At 48.3% G+C, this 22,472-nt stretch overlaps 1 protein-coding gene across 1 annotated transcript; it reads left to right on the plus strand.

Moving 5' to 3' along the window:
- The first annotated feature begins 2,078 nt into the window (after positions 1 to 2,078).
- Positions 2,079 to 22,255, plus strand: RFC5 (replication factor C subunit 5). The gene is made up of 11 exons (XM_054996707.1): positions 2,079 to 2,169; positions 6,288 to 6,352; positions 13,524 to 13,660; positions 14,953 to 15,032; positions 15,215 to 15,288; positions 15,796 to 15,955; positions 16,318 to 16,399; positions 17,470 to 17,599; positions 19,667 to 19,744; positions 20,133 to 20,187; positions 20,766 to 22,255. Exons 1-11 carry the CDS (start codon positions 2,114 to 2,116, stop codon positions 20,860 to 20,862), a joined length of 1,014 nt encoding a protein of 337 aa, XP_054852682.1. The 5' UTR covers positions 2,079 to 2,113; the 3' UTR covers positions 20,863 to 22,255.
- Positions 22,256 to 22,472: the final 217 nt, after the last annotated feature.

Raw genomic sequence — 22,472 nt, forward strand, 5'->3', positions numbered from 1 at the left:
CCCTAGCAGGAGATGGCAAAAGTTAAAGCAACAGCCAAATGCTTTATTGTGAGCATATTCAATATGAAATCCTCCAACAAAAATAAAAGGGAAAAAGGAGCTTATTTTAATAGCATTATTTTTGTGTGCAATGTTTTATCATGACTGCAGAAATAATTGAAGGCACAACTTTTGTAGAATCAGTCAGGAATTGCAGGGCTGCCTATCCATACAGCTGTCCCTTTAACGGTATCTGGCTCCACAACAGTTCCAATGTCATGGAAGAAAAAAAGAAACCCATACCTGCAGATTCTGTAGATCAGGTCACTGGGAAAAACAAAGAAGCAGAGCAGGCTTTTTATCCTTAGACAGCTGATAACCCTGAATAGGGAGCAACTAGAGTTGTCAGCTGAGCTGGAGAAAAATAGCCTGTACCTTGAGGCTTAAGGGGAAGTTATATAGTAGGTACCTGAATGGTCCACACTAGCCCAGCCTCATCAGTTCTTGGGAGCTAAACAGTATACTTGAATGAGAGCCCACCAAGGAGTTCCAGGGTTGTTACACGGAGGCAGGCAATGGCAAACCACCTGTTCATCTCTTGTCTTGAAAACCCTATTGGGTTGCCATAAGTTGACCTCCCTCTTGCTGGCAGTGTAGGTGGTGGCACTGGGTTAGCCAACACCCACCTTGCCTCCCTGCAGAGCTAGCTTGTAGCACCATAGGGCTGCTCAGCCTGGCTTGCTGGTTGGGTTGCCAGCTCCTGCAGATTTGGGGGTGAAGCCTGGAAAGGGAGGAGTTGGGGGAGGGTAGACCCCACCTCAGGGTATATTGCCATAGAGCTGCTGTGGCATTGTGATTAAGTGATTGGGCTGTGAGTCAGCACTCTGCTGATTTGAATCCCACTACTGCCATGAGTTCAGCAGGTGGCCTTGGGTAAGCCACTCCTCTCAGCCCCAGCTCCCTAGCTGTATAGTGGAGATGATAATAACACTGACTTTGGTTGTTGTGGGTTTTCCGGGCTGTATTGCCGTGGTCTTGGCATTGTAGTTCCTGACGTTTTGCCAGCAGCTGTGGCTGGCATCTTCAGAGGTGTAGCACCAAAAGACAGAGATCTCTCAGTGACACTGAGAGATCTCTGTCTTTTGGTGCTACACCTCTGAAGATGCCAGCCACAGCTGCTGGCGAAACGTCAGGAACTACAATGCCAAGACCACGGCAATACAGCCCGGAAAACCCACAACAACCATCGTTCTCCGGCCGTGAAAGCCTTCGACAATACAACACTGACTTTGTTCAGCACTCTAAATTGGGCACTCACCTGTCTAGAAGAGCAATATATAAACACACTGGTTGTTGGGGGTATATAAACACACTATTATTATGTTATTAAAGAATCATCATAAACCTTATTGCATTGGCTCAAAGCCTTAGCAAGCAACATCTTTTAAAAAAAAATCCAACTAATATCTATACAAAATAAAATCCATAAAATATCCATGGAAATAAAATACACCATGATAATGCCACAGAGGCCTCCCTCCAAAGCAGCCATTTTCTCCAGGGCAACTGACTAGGTTTGCCAGATCCAGGTTGGGAAATTCCTGGAGATTTTGGAGGTGAAGCCTGGAAAGGGCAAGTTTGGGGGATGGGACGGGACTCAGAATGGTATAATACCATAGAGTTTGCCCTCAAAAGAAGCCGTTTTCTCCAGGGAAACTGATCTCTATCACCAGGAGATAAGTTGTCCTTCTAGGAGATCTCCAGCCACCAGCTGGAGGCTGGCAACACTACAACTGACCCCTGTTGCCTGGAGATCAGCTGTAATTCCAGAAGATCTCCAGGCCCCGCCTGCAGCTGGCAACCCTGGCTTAGGAGCATCTGAGGCAGGCATCCTCCCTCCGCTGGGGCTGCTCGCCCGCTACGCCATCCTGGCAGCCAATCCCCTGCTTTCCCCATCCAGGTAGTTGCAGGCCCCGCCCCTTGGTAACCAGAGGCCTTAGCAACGGCAGGGACAGAGGAAGAAACCCAGGAGGAGGCGGGGTCGTGGACGCGCAAGTCTCGCGAGAGGCGGGACTTGGTCCCTTTCGCGCCCAGGAAAAGGAGGCTGTAGTGTCTCTTTTAAAGTGGAGCCGGGATGGCTGCGGAGCGCGCGGCTGCTTCGGGGAGGACGGTGGCCGCGAACTTGCCCTGGTAATAGGGGAGATGGTTGGTAGGAGACTTAGCAATCCTAGGCAGAAATACTCCAGTCTAAACCCATTGAAATAATGGACTTACAGTGGTGTAACTCTGTTTAGGATTGCGCTGTCAGTTGCTGATTTCTGATTTTATTTTCTCCCTACTCAGCTTTTCCTATTGTTATTTTATGTGCATAGCAAGTTCTTTACTTTAGTGGTTCAGTCAATGCTAGGGCGGGACAAAAATTTTAAAGCTTGAGCTGGCTTTGCAAAGCGTTCTCCAAGTAGTGATAGTTCCCTTGGGCATGTGCAGAGTGCTTCCTCCCCCCAGCTACGCTGTGTCCTGGGTTGGGGGGGGTCTGAAATTGCGGTTGCCAATTTCCAGGTGGGGCCTGGAAATCTACCAGAGTTATATCTCCAGACTGTTGTTCTGTATTCTTTAATATGTCAGTCTTAGAATTTCTTTCTGCCCTCCATGCATCTGACGAAGAGAACTGTGATTCTCGAAAGCTTATGCTACAATAAAATTGGTTAGTCTTAAAGGTGCTACTGGACTCTTTTTGATTTTAGAATTGCTAATGCTGTGTTTCAACAATTCCTCAACACAGTGTATTGGATTTCTGCTTTAAACTTCTGCAAATTTGCATTTATAGACCCTATTACATTGTTTATTGAAATGTCCTTGAAAGTGACTGTGCTAACCCACACTTTGTAATTGGCCTTGAGTCTCCGTGAGAAAGGTGGCCTATAAGTGATGTAAATAAATAAATATAGGGATCAGATCCTCTGGAGAAACTGTTGCTTTGGAGGATGGGTCTTTGGCATTATACTCTGTTTAGGTCCCACTCTTCCCCAGGCTCCACTACCCTCAAATCTCCATGAATTTCCCTGCCTGGAACTGGCAAGCCTATCTGAAATATATGATGCTGAACTTAAGTAGGATTGTATCTGGTCAGTGCCTAGAGGAACTGGGAATCCTGTGTAGGCTGCTTTGAATTCCACTACAAAGGAAGAGCAGAAGGGTTAATAATAAATATATAGCTTCCTCACATCAGGGCCTGGGAAGGTACATTAAAGGGGTGTGTGTGTGTGCTTCTGAACCACGGTGCTGCTGCTTTAAAAAATTGTATTAACATTGCATGGTATTGCTGCTTCAATATTGAAGGGGAATACATTTCTGGATAAAGGAATGTTGGGGTAGATTTTTTAAAAAGAATCTAGGGAGAAGAAAGGAAAGGTGGTAAGGGCAAGAACAGGAGAACCAACCATCTCTTGGAATAGGAGGTAAAAATGTGTTGTCAGTTTTAAACAAGATAGCATCTTCCACCCAAATTCTTTCTGTCTTAAGCTTTAGAGAAGGTAAGAGCAGGTATATTCAAGAAATGGATGACAGAATCCCCCCTCCCCTGTAGCAGAAAAAGAAGAAAGGGGCATACATTCTTTTAAAGGATCGGGTTGGTTTTGATATGAAACAAATGAATAATGCAGAAATACTAAAGAACTAGGATGTTTCACTTGATATAATTAAAACTTGTATAATAATTGAACTGATTCTAAATATGCTTTGTTTTGTATGAGTCAAGTATGTTAATTTAAAAAAAACAGAATGCTATGTCTGGAAACAAGCGTAGCTAGGGATGCCAACCTCCAGGTGAGGCCTGAAGATCATTACAACTGATCTCCAGCTGACAGAGATCAGTTCTCCTGAACAATATGGCTGCAGTGGGCTGTTTGGCATTATATCTGTTAAGGTCCCTGCCCTCTCCAGGCTCCATTCCCCCAAAGTCTCTAGCATTGGCAATCTTAGATGTAGCTCTGTAAAAGAAGTTAAGTATTGAAGTTCGGGCCTCTGTCCACTCCAGACACCTTTTGCAGAAGGATCGAGGGATGCCTTAGTAGCCATATGCAAACAAGAAACTGATCTTGATATTTGGCAAAATAATTTAAAAGGGGAGTGGTTTTTTAAGGTGATCTGTGCAAATCAAAATCTCTCTGGAGATGTATAATGAGTACTAAAGAAATGTTAATCAAGACCTCTACAAGAGAATAAAGGAACCCCAACAACTTGGAAGGGAAAAGCCCTGTGCTTTTTCAAATAATGTCTCTGCCTGTTGGTTTTTGTTGAAAATACTGTCCAGAAAGGATACCGAGAAAAACAAGATCATCCTTCCTGAACTGAAAAACACACATAAAGCCCCAAATGAAGAGAATGGTGTTTGTTTGTATGTCCAGGTGTGCTTGATTGTGTAACCGGAACAATAAGAAATGTGTTAAGTGTACTACAGAATCTGATGGGACATAAATACATCAATTTCAAATCCAACCCACTGAAGCCAATCTGTAGATGTAGTTGCACACTTAATAAAGTCAATAAAATACAACACAACAAATATTGTTACACAGTCCCCACAAAAGCAGTGTGGTGGCCCAAATGCTACATATGACACGGCTCAACAGGAGACTGTCAGCTAGTTTGTTTCATAACCACTTAATCATGGGCCAGATACACAATATCTGGAAAAAAGGCTATAATCGATATCATGTAATGAAGAAAATGTCTTCCCTGCTGAGGTGTTACAGTTTCTTCAAGTAGTCTTTCCTGCGGCTGTAGAAAGTTCAAAATTGGGCAGTCTCAAGTAGATGGTGATGTATTTAAGAATTCAAGGTCAAGGACAAATATTCCCCCACTTAAATTCATGAATGATAGTAAGAGAAGGATCTCACACCTGTAGCCATTTCTAAATGCTGTTAGCTTTGAAACAGATAAGATGTTGTGAGACCATCAGCTCATCTTCCCAGATTCTTTAAGCTTAATCACTGCCATACATGGGACCTGACTACTGCCATGCGAATCTAAACCTGGCTTCCTGCACAGTGCAGACTTTTTAGAAAAAAGGCTGTATATCATTTCCCTTTTAGGAAACTAATAACAGGGCAAGGGGTCTAATTAGTGAAATCTTTTAGAGGTGCCAATGTTTAATTTCCCTGTACCCTTCCCACCCAGCCGCATCCAAATTGGGGCACTGTGTAACTGAGATTTGTCTTTTTGAAGATGGACCATGATCCATAATCTCACTCATGTCTAGTTTGAACTTTGGTGTCTTGTATAAATGGGGATTGTTCCCAGAGATTCTTTGGGCAAAAAAAAACACCCTGGATTATAAGAGGTTAGAGAATAACTGGTCTTGGAAAAACTGGACAGACTCAGAATTGTCCAGCTGTATTGGAACGCCCCGTGACATCTTAAGTGTGGTTTTTATGAAGATGTTTGAGCCATTTCAACCATACATAACTGCTCAGAGGAACCAAGCTGTTTACTTCTCTCAGCACCGTCTTTTTCCTGCATGTGTATAAGCAGTCTGCTGCTGTCTGTCGAATGTTCAGGGCTGGGGAAATTAAGCCTGGTCTCTCAGGTACATAAAAATGTATATGTTTTCACTTAGGAATATTAAATACTTACTGAATGCCTTGTGCTACCTTATAAGAAACTGAAATTTCCTTTTTTACCCCAGAGAGCTGTCGACTGGAACAATGTGGGCTATTTGGAGAACAGGAGAGAGATTTCCCCTCAAGGATTAGAAGGATGTTTTTCGTCTAGGGTTAACAGCTGGCCTGGAGAAAGGGGTCCTGGCCCTTTAATCAAGGGTTCATGGGATGTTACTTATACTCATGGTATGAGAAGGCTTGGAAATAGAGCCATTGGCCCACGATGGCTAAATGGAACCTTGTGCCTTAGGGGCTGTATGCTTCTGAATGCCAATTGCTGGGGAGCAGATTGGCCATTGCTGGAGATGGCTTTGTATCCCAGTTATAGGCCTGTCAGGGGCATCTGGTTTGCTCCTGTGGGAGGAAAGCTGCTGAACAAGATTGACCACTGGTTTGGTCCACCTTGGAAGTTCTTCAGAAATCCCAAGAACATGCATGTCCTAATGTCTGGGAACTTTTTTTAGTTATATGAACTCTAGTGCTTAAGCACTTGAAATTTCCCTAGTGCTCCATGAGAACAGCACACACAGCAAGCTGCTCCCATGCATTGATCTCTTTTGTTGTGATAAAGCAAGTATAAATATATTTATGATTATACCACATGCTTCAGACGTCAGCCCTGACTGCCTTAAATTTTTTTATTGTTAGGGTAGAAAAATACCGACCTCAGACGCTGGGTGATCTGATTTCTCATCAGGATATTCTGAGTACCAGTAAGTACTGAATTCTTGGAATTTTATTTTTGAGTGATTCATCTCAATGCACGTAGCAGACATGCTTTTTGCCTCTCCACTGGGATTTCTGCATAGCGAGACTCCCCAGATGAAGTAAAGGAAGATGGATGGTTTTCCTAAGGAAATGCTTTTTAGCTGGTGTTACTTGCTGTCATCCTAAGGGGTCCTGTAAGCTGTGGTATAATAGTTACTAAGGTTGGGGAGACCCAGGTTCAAATCCCCACTCTGCAATGGAAGTTTGCCAAGTGACCTTGGGCTGGTCACACACTGTCAGCCCAGTTTGGTGTAGTAGATAAGAGTGCGGGACTATAATCTGAAGAACCGGCTTTGATTCCCCACTCCTCTATTTGAAGCCAGCTGGGTCACCTTGGGACCTCTCTCAGACCCACCCACCTCACAGGGTGTTTGTTGTTGTGGGGATAATAACTGCTCTGAGTGGGTGTTAAGTTGTCCTGAAGGGCAGTATATAAATCGAATGTTGTTATTAGCAGGGCAGAGGGCAATCTAAACTCCCCTCTGTCTGGAGATCAGGGGGCGGGGCCACCAGCCATGTGACCATTTTCAGGAGGTTCTGGAACTCCGTTCTGCCGCTTTCCTGCTGAAAAGAGGTGGTGGAACTCAGTGGTGGAAGTCAGGACCGCACAATGACAACACTTTGGGTCAGCTGGAAAACAGGGTTGACATACCTGTAACTTATGTTCATCGAGTTCTTCTGTGCTGACACACATGGGGACTGCGCAGGCGCAGGCCAGCCGCCGGAGAATCTTCCATAGCTTCTATAGCTCCGAAGGGGCCGTTTGTCGCGCGCCTCAGCGACCGTTTTCCCGCCCAAACGGTCACGTGCTCCTCCAGCGACCAACGGCCCCTTCCCTCAGTTCTCCTTGCCGCCGCTTAACCAATACACATAGTCACCACCTGCATGGACGCCAATATTTGTTACAGCCCGCACAGCATTGTGCATTGGAGTTCACAGCGGGGTAGGAGGGAGGGTTGTGTGTCAGCACAGAAGAACTCGATGAACATAAGTTACAGGTATGTCAACCCTGTTTTCATCTTCGTTCTTCTGTGCCTCCACACATGGGAGTGTACCAAGCTTCACACAATAAGGAAGGTGGGGTGAAGTCCAACACAATTTTATTGTATCACACAAGAACCATCAGCAAGTGTAAACAACAAATAACTATACACAAAAATATACACATACAAAAATAGTACATATATACAACCGACTCCCATATATACACCACTTGTATAAGGATATATTCAATAAATATATATATAAGCATATATACATATAAAACCTACAACTACAAAAAAATGTAGCATCATAGCGTAGCATCCCAGAACCCCTTAGGAAAAGAGGGAATGCAATACAGCCCTGGCCACAGCCACATCTCGCCCTGTATCCACATCCACAGCATAATGCCTGACAAAGGTGTCAGCCGTGGACCAGGTGGCTGCCCTACAGATGCTAGCCAACGGAACCCCCCGGAGGAGAGCCGAAGAGGCAGCCTGGGACCGTGTGGAATGGGCCCTAACCTGCAGCGGGCAGCTCGCCCCGGCCAGGGAATAAGCCTTACTAATTGCCGTTACAATCCACCTGGACAGAGTCTGCGAGGAAGCCCTATTGCCCTTGTCCTTGGCCCCAAAACACACGAACAGGTGAGGACACTTTCGGTAGCCCTTTGTCCTGTCCAGATAGAAAGCTAACGCCCTCTTCAAATCCAGAGTGTGCAGCGCCTTTTCCCCCTTGGAAGAGGGATGAGGAAAGAATGCAGGAAGCGATATTTCCTGCGACAGATGAAAAGTGGACACTACCTTAGGCAGGAAACCCAGGCAGGGACGCAATACCACCCTATTGGGATGGAATAAAAGGAAGGGGGGATCAGACCTTAGCGCAGAGAGCTCACTGACCCTCCTGGCAGAGGTTATAGCCACTAGGAATGCCACCTTGTACGATAGCAGGTCCAAGGGGCAAGTCGCCAAAGGTTCGAAGGGAGGCAACATTAGCCGTGCCAGCACCAAAGACAGTGACCATTGTGGTACAGGAGGCGACACCGGTGGGTAGAGGTTGAACATCCCCTTAAGGAACTGGCAGGACTTTGGGTGGGAAAAAACCGTGCTACCATCAACACGAGAGTGGGTAGCAGAGATAGCTGCCAGGTGAACCTTGAGGGAGGTAACCCTTAATCCCTGGTCCCTCAGGAGGCACAAATAGTCAAAAACTAGCCCTAGGGAGCTATCTGTAGGCACCACCCCTTTCTCACGTGCCCAGGTCTCAAACCTCCGCCACTTGGCCTCGTAAGAGCGCCGGGTAGATGGCTTGTGGGCATTCAGGAGGACCTGTTCCACCTGCGTGGAAAAAGTCAACGAGGAGGGACGATCCGCCAAGCTGCCAGGTGCAGCTTCCCGGGGTCGTGGTGAAGAATGTCCCCGTTCTTCAAAAGATCCTGCCAAGGGGGCAGCTTCACATAGGTCCGCTGAGATAGCTGCAGGAGCCGTGGGAACCAGACTTGCCTCGGCCAAAATGGGGCCACTAAGATGCAGTCTGTCCTGTCCTCCTCTATTTTGCACAGGACCTTGGCTATCAAGGGGAAGGGCGGAAACATGTAATGCAACCCCCGGTTCCACGTAAACAGGAAGGCATCCCCAATAGAGAGCGGGTCGCTCCCTGCCCGGGAACAGAATGTCTGGGCTTTGGCGTTCTCCGCCGTAGCGAACACATCTACAACCGGGCGTCCCCACATCTGGAAGATCAGCCCACTGCACCCGTCGTTGAGCTCCCATTCGTGGTCTATCAACCGAACCCTGCTCAGGGCGTCCGCCCGAGCGTTGTCTGACCCAGCCACATGTATGGCTCGCAGAGTGACGCCATTCTTGACTGCCCACTGCCAGGTGAGCGTGGCTTCCCGGCAGAGAGTCATGGACGCAGTGCCCCCTTGCTGGTTCACGTAGTACATGGCAGTGGTGTTGTCTGTCTGTACCAACACGTGACGATTTCGCAGCAGAGCTGTAAGGGACACAAGCGCAAAACGAATGGCTCTTAGTTCCAAAACATTGATATGCAGCGCCTTTTCACCTTCAGTCCAGACGTCCTGGACACAGACATCCCCACAGTAAGCCCCCCATCCCACCAGAGAGGCATCAGTGGTCACCGTGATGTCAGGATGTTGATAACCGAACGGGAAACCTCCAAACAAATTGCCCTCAGACAACCACCAATCCAACGAGGACAGTATGCTCCTAGGAACGGAGAGCTTGAGGGACGGAGGGTGCTGAAAAGCATCATACCTTCGTACAAACCAGTTCTGGAGAGGCCGCAAATGCAGCCTGGCGAGGGGGATTACAGAAGTAGCAGCAGCCATATGGCCCAGCAAGCACTGGATAGTGCGTACCGGTTGAAAACGGTTCCTCTTAAACATGGACACAAGACCCTTTAGGGACCTAGCCCTCTCCTGGGGGAGCAGAGCCTTACCCTTCACAGAGTCCAGAAGTGCACCAATGTAGGAGACCGTACGACTGGGAATCAATTTAGATTTTTCTAGATTAACCACGAGGCCCAATCGGTCGCATGTGGTAAGCACCAGATCAAGGTCCTGGACTAATCTGGGCTCAGACTCAGCCACGATGAGCCAGTCATCAAGGTACGGAAAAATTGAACAACCCTGCTCCCGAAGGAAGGAGACCACAGGAGCAACACACTTAGTGAACACCCGTGGGGCAGTGGACAGGCCAAAGGGGAGCACCTTGTATTGAAAGACCCTTTGCCGGTAGACAAAACTCAGGTATTTCCTATGTTCTTCACGTATCCCCACATGAAAATATGCGTCCTTCAGATCCAGGACCGCAAACCAGTCCCCCTTCCTGAGCAGGGCAAGCACAGTTGCCAACGTTACCATTTTAAATTTAGTCACCCTCAAATAGGCATTAAGGCCTCGCAAGTCCAGAATGGGACGCAACCCCCCGTCCTTTTTGGGGACTAGGAAGAACCTGGAGAAGAACCCCTTCACAGAGCCTTCATAGGGCACTTCCTCTATAGCTCCCTTGGCCAAGAGCGATGTTATTTCAGTGTCCAGCTCGGCCATAGTGTTATTGACAGCGGTCAGCGGTGAACAGCATCTCGGCAGTTCAATGAATTCCAGCCCGTACCCCTTCTCAACAATAGTTAAGACCCATGAGTCAGATGTTATTGACTCCCACTCCGAGAGGAATGGCCTCAGTCTGTCTGAGAAGTTCGGTGGTACGGCTGGGTTGACCCGTCAGTACTGCCTCCCAGGGCCCTGCTGCTCCTTCTGTTGGGCCGGAGGCTGCGAGGAACGAGGTTTGAACGGCCTACGCCTCTTGGGCTGCTGCTGAGGAGGGTAGTGTCGCTGTTGATAAGCCGGGAACGGTTGGTAACCCGGCCGCTGCTGCTGGTACCTGCCCTGGTAGTGGTAAGGGCCGTACCTGGGAGTGTACCGTGGCTTGTAGGCGGGTTTGTCCGTGGGAGCTAGGCCCAAGGACCGTGCCGTCTGCCTGTCCTCCTTCTTTTTCTTTAAGGCTTCATCGGTGGACGCAGAGAACAGTGATTCCCCTTCGAAAGGAAGGCCTTCCACCCGGGACCTCACTTCCTGGGAAAGGGCCGTAGACCGCAGCCATGAGTGGCGTCGGAGGACGATGGCGGAAGTCATCCCACGAGCTGCTGTGTCGGCCGCATGGCTCCCTGCATTTAGCTGCTGTTTTGACAGGCGGACAGCTTCTGTCTGCAGGAGCGACACCACTGCCTTCTGTTCAGGGGGGAGGATGCCAACATAGGATGCCAACTTTTCCCAGAGGTAGAGCTGGTACCCAGCCATAATCGTCTGGTAGTTGGCAATCCTCAGCCCTAGGGACGCGATGGAATACTGCCGTCTACCCAGGGCATCTAGCTTCCTCCCCTCCTTGTCAGGTGGCGCTGAGGGTGCTCCAGAGCGGCGAGACTGGAACTCCTCCGTGACGAGCGATGAAGGCGGAGGGTGCTTCAACAACGACGGCCAGGTGCCCTGTTTAATCTTATAAAGCTGCTCAATCCTCCTCGAGGTGGCAGGTTGGTCACAGGGCACCTTCCACACCTTCTCGACAATTTCCTCTATCCCCTCAAGCATAGGGAAGCCAACGGTTGCAGGATTGTCCGCATAGACCCTCCTGAGCAGCTTGTCCTTGGTTTGGGGAACGGCTGAGGAGATGTCCATTTCTAAAGCTTGAGCCATCCGAGCCATCTGATCAGCGTAGATTCTCAAATCTTCATATGGAGAACTACTGCTCGGCGCCACGTTGTCGTCTGGTGAAGGCTCGGAACAGGACTCGGAACCGTAATCTCCGACGCTGCCGATGTCCTCCCCTTCGGAACTGTGCGATTCCTCTCCCCGGGCCGGCGGAGGGAACCATGCCTGCCTAGAGGTCGAGGGCCTCGGTTCCGAGTATGCGAAACCAGGAGCCCCTTCCCATTGGCAATGGAAAGCGGGAGGCAGATCCGAAGCTTGACGATGACGGGAGGCCAACGAGCGCACGGAACCGACACTCCCCTCCTCGGACCGACGTCGCTCACGACTGGAAGCAGCTGCTGGCGAGCGGTGACCAGAAGACGACCGATCCTGGCGACTCGGAGGCGGGCCTGGATCAGCTACCGGGGAAGGCGCCGATGGTACAACCTCGAACGCGCCCGGGTCCGGCACATCCTCCGGAACCGGAGAGCCCAGGTGAGGAGACGGTGTGCGCGGAATCAGGATGACCTCCTCCGTCGGAACCGAGCGTGGAGAGCGATGACGGTGCTTGGTCTTTTTCTTCTTTGCCGGTGGCTCTGAAGAAGATCTCGGTACCGACGTAGCTCTGGATGACGACGAGTGCGGCTTAGCCACCGGAATCGACCCAGCCGTCGGTTCCGACCGAGGGCTCGGAACCACGATCTTCGGTCCCGAGGCGGCAGCTCTCGGATCCGACGCGGTAGAAGAAGCGCTTCGGGGCGGCCGCGCCGAACCCTGCGCTGGAGAGGTTGTCTTCGACGCCGCGGCACTTGCGGGGCGTGCAGACCGAGCGGAGGACACAGAACCCGCCCTCGAGCGCCCTCCGACAGAGGGGCTTGGGCCAGCCTTGGGGGAGGGCAGCGGTGTTGCCGTCGACATGACCGCTTTCCAGAGGGAGGAATTCAGCCGGGCCTGCCGATCCTGACGGGCCTTATTCGTGAACCCCTGGCAGATTTTGCAGGCGGTCACATTGTGGGTCTCCCCCAGACAAAAAAGGCACTGGTCGTGGCCATCGGTCTGCGCCATTTTAGTATGGCACTTCAGGCAACGCTTGAAGAGCGCCTTTGAGGCCATCTTCAGGGGCGCGCAAATAAGAGAGGTCAACCAGTCCGAGTCAGAAACCGTTCGTTAATTACCGTCCAAATCAGTATCCAAAAGCGAAATCCGAAGTCCAAACCGATGTCCAAATAAACCAGAAGATCAATCACAAGCAATAAGCGCAGAGCAACGAAGCTAACGTTCTCTCCCAGCGGCGGCAAGAAGAGAACTGAGGGAAGGGGCCATTGGTCGCTGGAGGAGCACGTGACCGTTTGGGCGGGAAAACGGTCGCTGAGGCGCGCGACAAACGGCCCCTTCGGAGCTATAGAAGCTATGGAAGATTCTCCGGCGGCTGGCCTGCGCCTGCTCAGTCCCCATGTGTGGAGGCACAGAAGAACGAAGATGAACAAGGGTTTTTTTAAAAAAATTTAAAACCATTAGTAGTAACCATTAAGTTGAGGTTGGAAATGGGCTGCTGGCCATTATAGAATGGGTAAGGTACGTTCCTGCCAGCTAGCCCCTAACAATAATCAGGCTGCTTTCTAAACCAGTTACAGTTTTTGATAACCATACATGTGGCCCATTCCATCAGGCTGTATCAGAGGGAGAAGTGAGACAGCGCGTCCCTCTCCATTGGCCTGAACCAACTGCCATTTAGCTACTCCTCTTTCAGAACCATCTCCTGCAGTAGCCATTCCACATGGCCATTATGTGTGACCATTATGTAAAAGATGGTGTCTCGTGATTCTGAGCTGTTATATTAAATGGTCAACTGCTTCAAATGTATCAGCAGAAATAAATAAATACAGTTATAATGTTAAGCAGAGGTATCCGTTCAATTCTTCCTCCAGTTCAGAAGTTCATTAGTGAAGATCGATTGCCTCATCTTCTCCTCTATGGACCTCCAGGGACTGGCAAGACCTCCACCATTTTGGCCTGCGCGAAACAGCTTTACAAAGAGAAGGAGTTTGGGTCGATGGTTCTAGAGGTAAGGGAATGGAGAACTTCCTGTGCTTTCTACAGGCTCCGGGTAATTCTGTTTCTAGGGGGAGGGAGAGAAATGGTTTTGACCTTGCGGCTCCCCAAAGACTCCTGATGGAACTACGTATTCTTTGGTTGTTGTGGGTTTTCCAGGCTGTACTGCCGTGGTCTTGGCATTGCAGTTCCTGACGTTTCGCCAGCAACTGTGGCTGGCATCTTCAGAGGTGTAGCACCAAAAGACAGAGATCTCTCAGTGTCACAGTGTCACTGCCAAGACCACGGCAATACAGCCCGGAAAACCCACAACAACCATCGTTCTCCGGCCGTGAAAGCCTTCGACAATATGTATTCTTTGTAGTTCTGTGTTCACGTTAAAGGGCTGTTTTCTTTTACAGAGTGCAGCCGATAGGACTGTGGCTTTCTGGGGGAGACTGGGATGGAGGGCATACTGTCCCTGCTCCAATCGCATAAATTCAAGTTGTTTTAATCTCTATTAGGGAAAAAATACGGGTATCATATGTAGCCACATTCCTTAATACACTAATTTGTATGTTTTTGTTTTAAAGACAGTTGTGTGGCTTTCTTTAACACCATAAGAGAATCAGTGTCCCATAAGTTAGGGTGTTACTTTAGAGTAGAGCCCTAGGATGGGATTCCAATGAGAGGACTTTACAGGCTAGAGAGTTTGAGAGCAATCCTGTGCAGGTCTACTCAGAATCTTAATAGATCTTACTCCCAGGAAATTGTTCTTAAGATGCCACTGTTTGTCTAGCAACATTTATGGTAGTATCTCTGTGTCTACCCAGATGCCAGGTGAAAACCTGTTAATATCTCCTTTGGCACACCAACTCCAATGTCCTCTTGGCTATTTCTCAATGATAGCAACTATCAACCAGTTAATTAATTTAAAACTCGTTTGATGGGCTAATAATATTGATTTCTGTGATTAAATCTGCACGTCTTCGCATTTGAACAAAACAGTAGTTTAGAAGAAAAGCATATTTTCCGTTGAGATAGGTTTTTTAAAGATGTTGCATGTAGGTGTCACAGCAGATGCTAGCTTAGAAGAGACATTCCCTCTAAGATGGGATAAGAGGAGGAATACCTCTTCTAAGATGGCGCCACTGGCTGCAATTTTTTTTAAATTAGTACATGTGTTAAAATTAATTTTTTAAAATCCATTGTCCAACTAAATAGGGGTGCCTTTTGGGTGGACCAGAAAGTTTTTCACTTGACCTCATCTAACAGGTTGATGGAAAGTTGCTGCCCTACTTTAATATTCCGCATCTCTCTTGACAGTTGAATGCTTCAGACGACCGGGGCATTGATATTGTCAGAGGGCCTATCCTGAACTTTGCCAGTACGAGGACAATATTTAAGTAAGTGCCAGGAGGCCTCCTAAGCTCCTTCTCCTGAAAGAGGTGGCGAGGGGGGAGGAAGAACGACAAATCAAAAGCTATGAAGCAGCAGGGGTTTTATGCTATGCTTGCGGCAGGCTTTGTCTTAAAGCTTTGGATGAATGTATAGTCCTCGCTTTCCCTGTCTCCATGTCTTCTGTTAGGAAGGGCTTTAAGCTGGTGATTTTGGATGAAGCCGATGCCATGACACAGGATGCCCAGAATGCCCTCCGTCGTGGTAAGCACATCTCAGGCAGCGAGCATAGGTGTGTGACCATATGAAGATTCAGCAGCTCAGGAGGGCACCAGTTAGCCAGGCTGTTCCTGTTCTGCAATTGCAGGCATTGGTGTCTAACGCCTGCAGGATACAGTTGCCGTTTTGCATTCCAGGTCGTCCTTTCAGGTGTACCGGCTTGGCAAGAGCTAAGCCAGAGTCCTTCAAGAAAGTATAACATTTCCGACCCTGATCTCCCTTAGTGATGGGGTTTCTGCTTGCTGAGATTGTTCTGGAGGAGATGCAGAATGATGCCCATTTGTCTGGATATAGGATTCAAATGATCAGTCCAATTGGCAGCAGAGAAGAGGGTTATAGGTGTGTGGTGGTGGCGAGTAGTTGACGATAGTAGGTATTCTCTTGTCTGTGAATACTGTTGTCAGATGTAATCAGTTAAATAAATCTTTGACTGGACTTTGGCCTAAAGCTGGTTCAACTCTCCCCTTCCCCCTCCATGTGCTGTCTTTCTAGTGATTGAAAAATTCACAGAGAACACCCGATTTTGCCTGATCTGCAACTACCTCTCCAAGGTCATCCCAGCTTTGCAGTCTAGGTGCACCCGATTCCGCTTCGGGCCTCTGACACCAGAGCTTATGGTTCCCCGCCTGCAGCATGTTGTAGAGGAGGAAAAGTGAGTTGAAAGCCCTGTATCGAGGCTGAAGTGCCTGCTTCTTTCTCCTGTTGTTTGTGCAAATGGTATGCTGGCGCCCTGCATGTTGTACTGGGAACCTCAATACTGCTTCTGGTTTTTGTCACTGCCTCCTATATATGTTACTGGGGTGCTCAGCTGAGTTATGTAGAAAGCTAAAATTGAAAGGGACCAGCAAGTCTTTCCTGGGGGGCCCAAATGGTTGTTTCTGCCTTGTAGGGAGCAGAAGCAAAAAAGAGATTGTGATGCTGGAGTCAGGCTGACTCAGTGGGTTCCATCTTTGGGGTGACCCCTAGAGCGGGTGTTCCTCCAGCCTGCCAACTGAAGTCCACCTTGCCTTTCAGAGTTGACATAAGCGAAGATGGGATGAAGGCTCTGGTGACGCTGTCTAACGGCGATATGCGCAGGGCTCTGAACATCTTACAGGTAAGCCAGCCTGTGTGCTACTTTCTGGCCATTGACCAGATCCATTTCTGCTCTCTTGCTACACCAGAGGACAGGAGGAAGCCACTGTAGGACCAACTCCCAAGACGTGTATAATACAGTGGTTTATTTCCAGAAGTGGCCAGCCAGATGCTTCAGGGGAATTTCCAAGCAGGGCCTTTTTTTTGGCCCCAGCATTGGTATTCGGAATTGTACTGCCTTGGACATGGAGGCTCTGTTTACCCAAAATGGCTTCAGTGGGCACGGCTGCTTCATGTTCCATAACTCCGTGTCCCTCCCAGTGTGTGTTACTTGAAAGGGTAACTTTTTCAGTAGCTGTCCGCCTTTGCCCTTTGACACTAGAAGCTTGGCTCACTCCTTGTTGTCCTCTATGTTCCCAGTAATCTGTAGTATAGGATGTGTAATCCTTCTAGACCCCTGGTTTCTTCTGCAACATTCTGGCTCTTGGACTTCCTATTTTTTTTTCTTTCCCTGCCCTTGTGCAATGCTTGTCGGGGGCAAAACCTGAGCGGTGCCCCTCTGAGCAAAGCTGGGACTCTCCTAGGTGAGAAATGCAGGCCCACATGTGCTCGGATAGGTTTTCCCCTCCCAACAGTGCAGGTCGCTGTACTTGCTGTAATAGGTTCATGTTGTCCAACCAACTCTTCCTGTTTCAAAATGTGGGCTGGGGCTCAACTCCTTTGGGATGCTGTGCCTGATAAACAAGGCTGGTTGATTCTCTGTTCACCAAGCCTCTGGTTCCTGTGTAAAGCAAATGAGAGCAGAGGAAAGGTAGTTTCATCACTTGGAAGCGTGTAGCTTAACTAGTTCAGTTCCATTTCTGGCCGTTCTTGTGGGAGATCATCAGCCAAAGCTTGCTGCCAAATTCACATGGGCCAGAGTGGATCTTCTGTGTGGGTTGAAGGGGAGAATACATTTGGCTTGTTTGACCCAAAGAAGACAAACAATTGCTTTGATTTCTTCTTCGGGCCAAAGGGGTTCCGGCTTCCAGGCTGTGACTTAGGCATCTCAGTTGAACAAACTGTCTTCCTTCTCTCCTTGTTCCATGCCAGAGTACTAACATGGCCTTTGGGAAGGTGACGGAGGAGACCGTCTACACCTGCACAGGGCAGCCACTCAAGTCTGACATTGCCAACATCTTGGACTGGATGCTGAACCAAGATTTCACCACTGCCTATCGCAGTATCCTTGATGGTGTCCTCCCCCCGAACCCCCGTACGGCTGGGATCTCTGTGTTCATATGGAACACTCCTCTGGCCACCCCTAAATAGCCAAATGTTTTGATCTTGAGTTGCAAGGCGAGAAGAGAGTTCTGGAGCTTCACCAGCAGTACTGGTGGAGAGCAAATCACAGGTTGGTCTTTTCCTAAACTTTTAGACCATTGTATACCTGCTACCCGAGCTGGTTCCAGTGCTTTCTCCCCAACTTCTTTAGATTCTTGGGTACCATAGATAGCAGTAAGGTACTGGAAATGTTATCTGCTTCCCTGCCGTTCCCATGATAACACCTCTTATCTTTCCAGAGCATGGCTTGGATCCAGCCGGCTTTTATTTAGATATTTATATCCCCCTTGAGGACCCAAAACAGCTGACGTCAGTCTTCCCTCCTACATTTTGTTCTGTTGTTTGTGCAAATAGGATTTTAGCACCCTGCATATTTATTAGGCGCAGCAATACTGGGCTTGATAATTGTCACCGCCTCTCCTATATGTTACCGGGATGCTCTGCCGAGCTATTTAGAAAGCAGAAATTGGAAGAGAGCAGCAGCAGGTCATCTAGTCGTCCTCAAGGAAGCCAAAAGATGGTATCTACCTTGTGAGTCACTGCTGAAGGGAAGCAAAAACAGATTACGATGCTGCAGCCAGGCTGGCTCAGTTAGTTCCCTCCTTGGCTGTTCTTGTGGATACTAGAAACGTTACCTGTCTTTAGCTTTCTCCCACTCACTTGCACCCAAATCCCCTCCTCATCACACCTGGCTTTTGCCCTTACAGGTCCCATTCGCCTTCTTTGGTAGTGAAAGGGGGACCTGTCACCTCCTTTCTTCACCAGGGGCAAGTCTTGCTGGATCCAACCCTGTCTCTGAGATCACCTCAGTCTCTGGAAGTGTCTCATGAATGATGCAGTGCCAACTAATAGAATGGGGAGGGGCGTGTCATGATTCTATTGCAGCAACATTTTGCTCGTGAAATTAGACTGTTCTGCTCCCAATCCAGTGTCTGCACCGAGACAAGTGTGCCCTGAAATGAAATTAGGTCATGCACTGGAAACAGAGGTGTTTGCAAGCATGAAGCAGTTAAATGAAATGGGTTACTTTGAATCAGGTCCTTGGCAGAAGTTGGAACTTTTGGTTCTGCACGACTGGCTTTCACGTCAGTGGGGCTTGCAAAGGAGAACCCACTGGTGGTTTGTATCTCCATTGGGTCAGATCCATCTCCGCCAGCCTCGCCTGAGAGGTGGCTGCTGCTTTGGGGCAAGAATGGATCATACATGATGGTATGGAAGCAGGAACTATGTGGCCTCTTGGGGAAGAGGAAGGTGGCATTACAGATCAGAAGGTTCCCTGCTGGAAGACACAGACCAGGCCACCTTTCTTTTTTGCATTACTAACACATGCTCTCCTCACCGTTTTTAAAGAGCTTCTTCACATCAGGTGCCAACTACAAGCTTGCTATGGAAGCACGGTGTCCACACACATCCAGCCTTCTGCGCAGGCTTGAAGAATCCCCCACCCCCAGAAAAATGGTATTTGCACCGTGCTAATTGCACCGTGTCTCTCTCTGTGTCACTCAGGAAGCTGCTTCTCCCACCAACAGATGAATTGAAACTGCTAAGGAGGGGAAAAAACACCCTGCTGGGTGGGAGGGGGCAGAATTATTTTAAATTCATGGTCATGCCCTGAGCATGAATGAAACAAAAGTAACTGGTTGACCTCTGTTCCTCTTCCCATGCTCCAGTTGCTTTTATTCCCGATCCAGGTATGTGCAGTGGTTCAAGAACAAAGGCAGAGGACAGCAGAGCTCTTCCCCCAGTGAGAAGTCATGCACCTGCTCCCAGTTCTGTGTACAGGACATCCCCAGATGGAAAAGCCTGAACCCGCCCTTGACATGTTGAGGGATGCCTCGGATTGGAGGCTGGGATATAGTTTCTGCAGATCAGTCAGCAGGGGAGGGTATTCTGCTAACAGCTGTCCACAAGCGCTAGAACCCTCCCGCGCCCTGATTCGTGTTCCTCACCTTGACACCTTGCTCAGACATCATGGAACTGAAAACCCTGAAGGGCCTGGCTCTTCATGACATCCTGACGGAGATCCATTTGTTCGTCCACCGAGGTAAAGCACTTCAAGGCAACGTTTCTACCATGTTCCATTGCTGATCGTGCTGGCAGTTTTCCGTCAGCTTGTGGGAAACGATTTCTGGAGTTGTGCAGAAGAGGAAAATCTTGGCTACGGGGCAGGACAGATAACTATTTGTGTACCCTTGCTGCAGGTCCTCACATCTTAGTTTGCACAAAAAAAGAAAAAGTTGAGGGGGACGGGCTGGAATAATCCAAACAAAATGAGAGAGGAGCGCTTTGGGTGCCAAATCTAAATGCCACTTTATAGAAGAATTCATGTTCCATTGGGCTAGACTGAAAGCGTATCATTTTGCTACGTGGATGGAATAACCAGATTTGTTTTTCTCCTTTAACATATTCCTGATGGACTTTTTGCTCTCCAGTTGACTTTCCATCATCTATACGAATCCAGTTATTGATCAAGATGGCAGATATTGAGTGAGTGTCTCTGGGAGGGAGGCTGCCCAAAGGGGGTTTTTGACATTCTCTTTCCCCCACTTCCTCACTGCTGGGCAAAAACCACTTATGGGGCTAGAAGCGATTTGTCTTTGGTCTGTGTCCAGTTATTCCAAGTGGGTTTTTTCTCAGCAGCGAGCGAACCCCCCCCCCTTAAAAATATGTAGGACACCTGACTTCTGCACTGTTTGGAATATGAAATTTTTGGTTTTGGTGTTTTTCGCCCACTCTGAAAGACTTGAAACAAGGATAAGCTCAGAAAAAAACCTTTATTATTCCCTCACAAGTCCTAGAATGTTCCTTGCTGTTTCTTTAGGGAACACTGAGATTTATCTGGGTCAGCAGTACAAATTGGGCTGGACACGAGAGTGGCACAATTTGCTGCATCTGAAGAGAACCTGCTTTAATGGACTTGTTAAGTCTGGCTCCCAACAGAAGCTGTGTTGGTAGCTCAAGAGTGCTTTTGTATACGTGGTTGCGACTTGCAAGTGCAGTTACTGTAAGGGTAGAAGATGCCTCTTCCTCTGTATGCATTCTTGTTTCTGCTGCTCTTTCTTCAGGCATCGTCTGGCTGCAGGAACAAGCGAGAAGATCCAGCTGGGAGCCCTCGTTGCTGCCTTCCAAGTCACCAGAGATCTGATTGTTGCCGAGGCCTAGGCCCGCAGCAGTTTCTCCAGCAGCTCATTGCCGGTCTCAAGGGGTGCCCTTTTCTTTGCAGAAAGCAGACTAGATTCTTGCTTGGCTCTTCTCCACTCATCTCCTATTGTGCTCACTGGAGCCAGAGATTTTAGTGGTGCTTGAAGATGACAATTCGAACCCGTGAACATTTTGCTTCCCACGTACCTCACACAGGATTCAGTTCACATCCTGTTTCATGAGGCCTTAATTGTCTGGGCTTGGGCCAGCTTCCAGCGATAACCATCACTGTTTGTCCTCTCAGTTTTACATTTGGTCTCGAAGGTGTAGACAGAAGCCAAATCGTACTCTTAGCAAGAGACTTTTTTTTGAAACTATGTTGGGAAGGTGTGTGTATATACACCCGCTGCTCTATAGCATTGAGGCCCATTGGTTAAGCTTTAGGACTTTAATCGAAGGATTGCTCTAAACAGTGGCAGTTTCAGTAGCGCCTATTAAAGCTCAACTAATGGAAAGGCAGTAATTGGCTTCTTTTTGTCAAGTTGGGTACTCCCTGCCTCTGAGGCCTGCAGAATGAGGCAGCACAATGGACTACTGCTTTAGGCAGCAGAGGGCTTCCCAATATTAGTGAATCCCTGCCTGTAGATAACTAGCACCACAGGAGAAGGGCAAAGTTGGAAACTTTCGTTTGATGTGCTTGTTTTCTGCTTGCAGGGAGGCTGTATGTGAACATTAAAAGTGCGGTGCATTTGCTTGAAGTGATGCAGCTTATTCACCCTTGGGCTACATCTATGGATACGGAGCAGCTATAAGTTTTCTAGCTCTGTAAGCAACTTGGGTTGATTCTCTCTTAGAGGAATGTAAGAGAAGGGAGTAATCAGAGCCAACCCACTGAGATTATGTGCACTAATAAGTGCCTTTATTACTTGCTTGAGAAACAGAGAGGTGATAAGGGTAATCCTTGAGGGGTGGAGGTGGAAAGCTGCCTGATCAACACTCCTGGACAGCCTTTTGCTGTTGCAGATAAAATGAAGCTTATTCTAGCCACAGCAGGTAGGCTGTCAGAATAAACCAGCCTACTGCCTCTGACAATTTAAGCTTTCCTTAAAGGCAGAAGCCAGAATGTTACGTTTCTTATCTTCTGTGTAGGAACCATAAGCTGCATAGATTGGAAACTGTCCCTTTCTACCGATGGTAGAGCTTGTTACCCTGAGATGTTTGTGAAGGCAAAAGGCACAAATGTAATACAGAGGGAACAACAGCTTGGCTGAGATTACAGCTGCTTATTGCCAAGGCAGCTAGGTGAGTTAACCTACAACATGGGAGAGTTACTGGGCTACTACGATTCTCGGAGCATGAACAAGCCCCCACACTGCCCAGCGGACTGTTACAGAATAAAAGTGCTTTACAATGATCTCATCTGGCGGTGTTCTCCTGGTGTTCTGCTTTCAGGAAAATATTTCCTGTTAAAAACCTCTGAGCATATCCCACCCGTACTCCCTATAAGCTTTGCCTTTTCCTCGCCGCCAACAATCCTCCACTTATCCCATCCCATTTCTTTTTCATGTATGCTCATACAACAGCAAGTATGTAAAGCTCAGCTAACGCACCATTTTGTTCAAATTAGGCAC

This window comes from Eublepharis macularius, chromosome 13, assembly GCF_028583425.1.
Source record: "Eublepharis macularius isolate TG4126 chromosome 13, MPM_Emac_v1.0, whole genome shotgun sequence".
In the NCBI taxonomy this organism is placed as follows: Eukaryota; Metazoa; Chordata; class Lepidosauria; order Squamata; family Eublepharidae; genus Eublepharis; species Eublepharis macularius.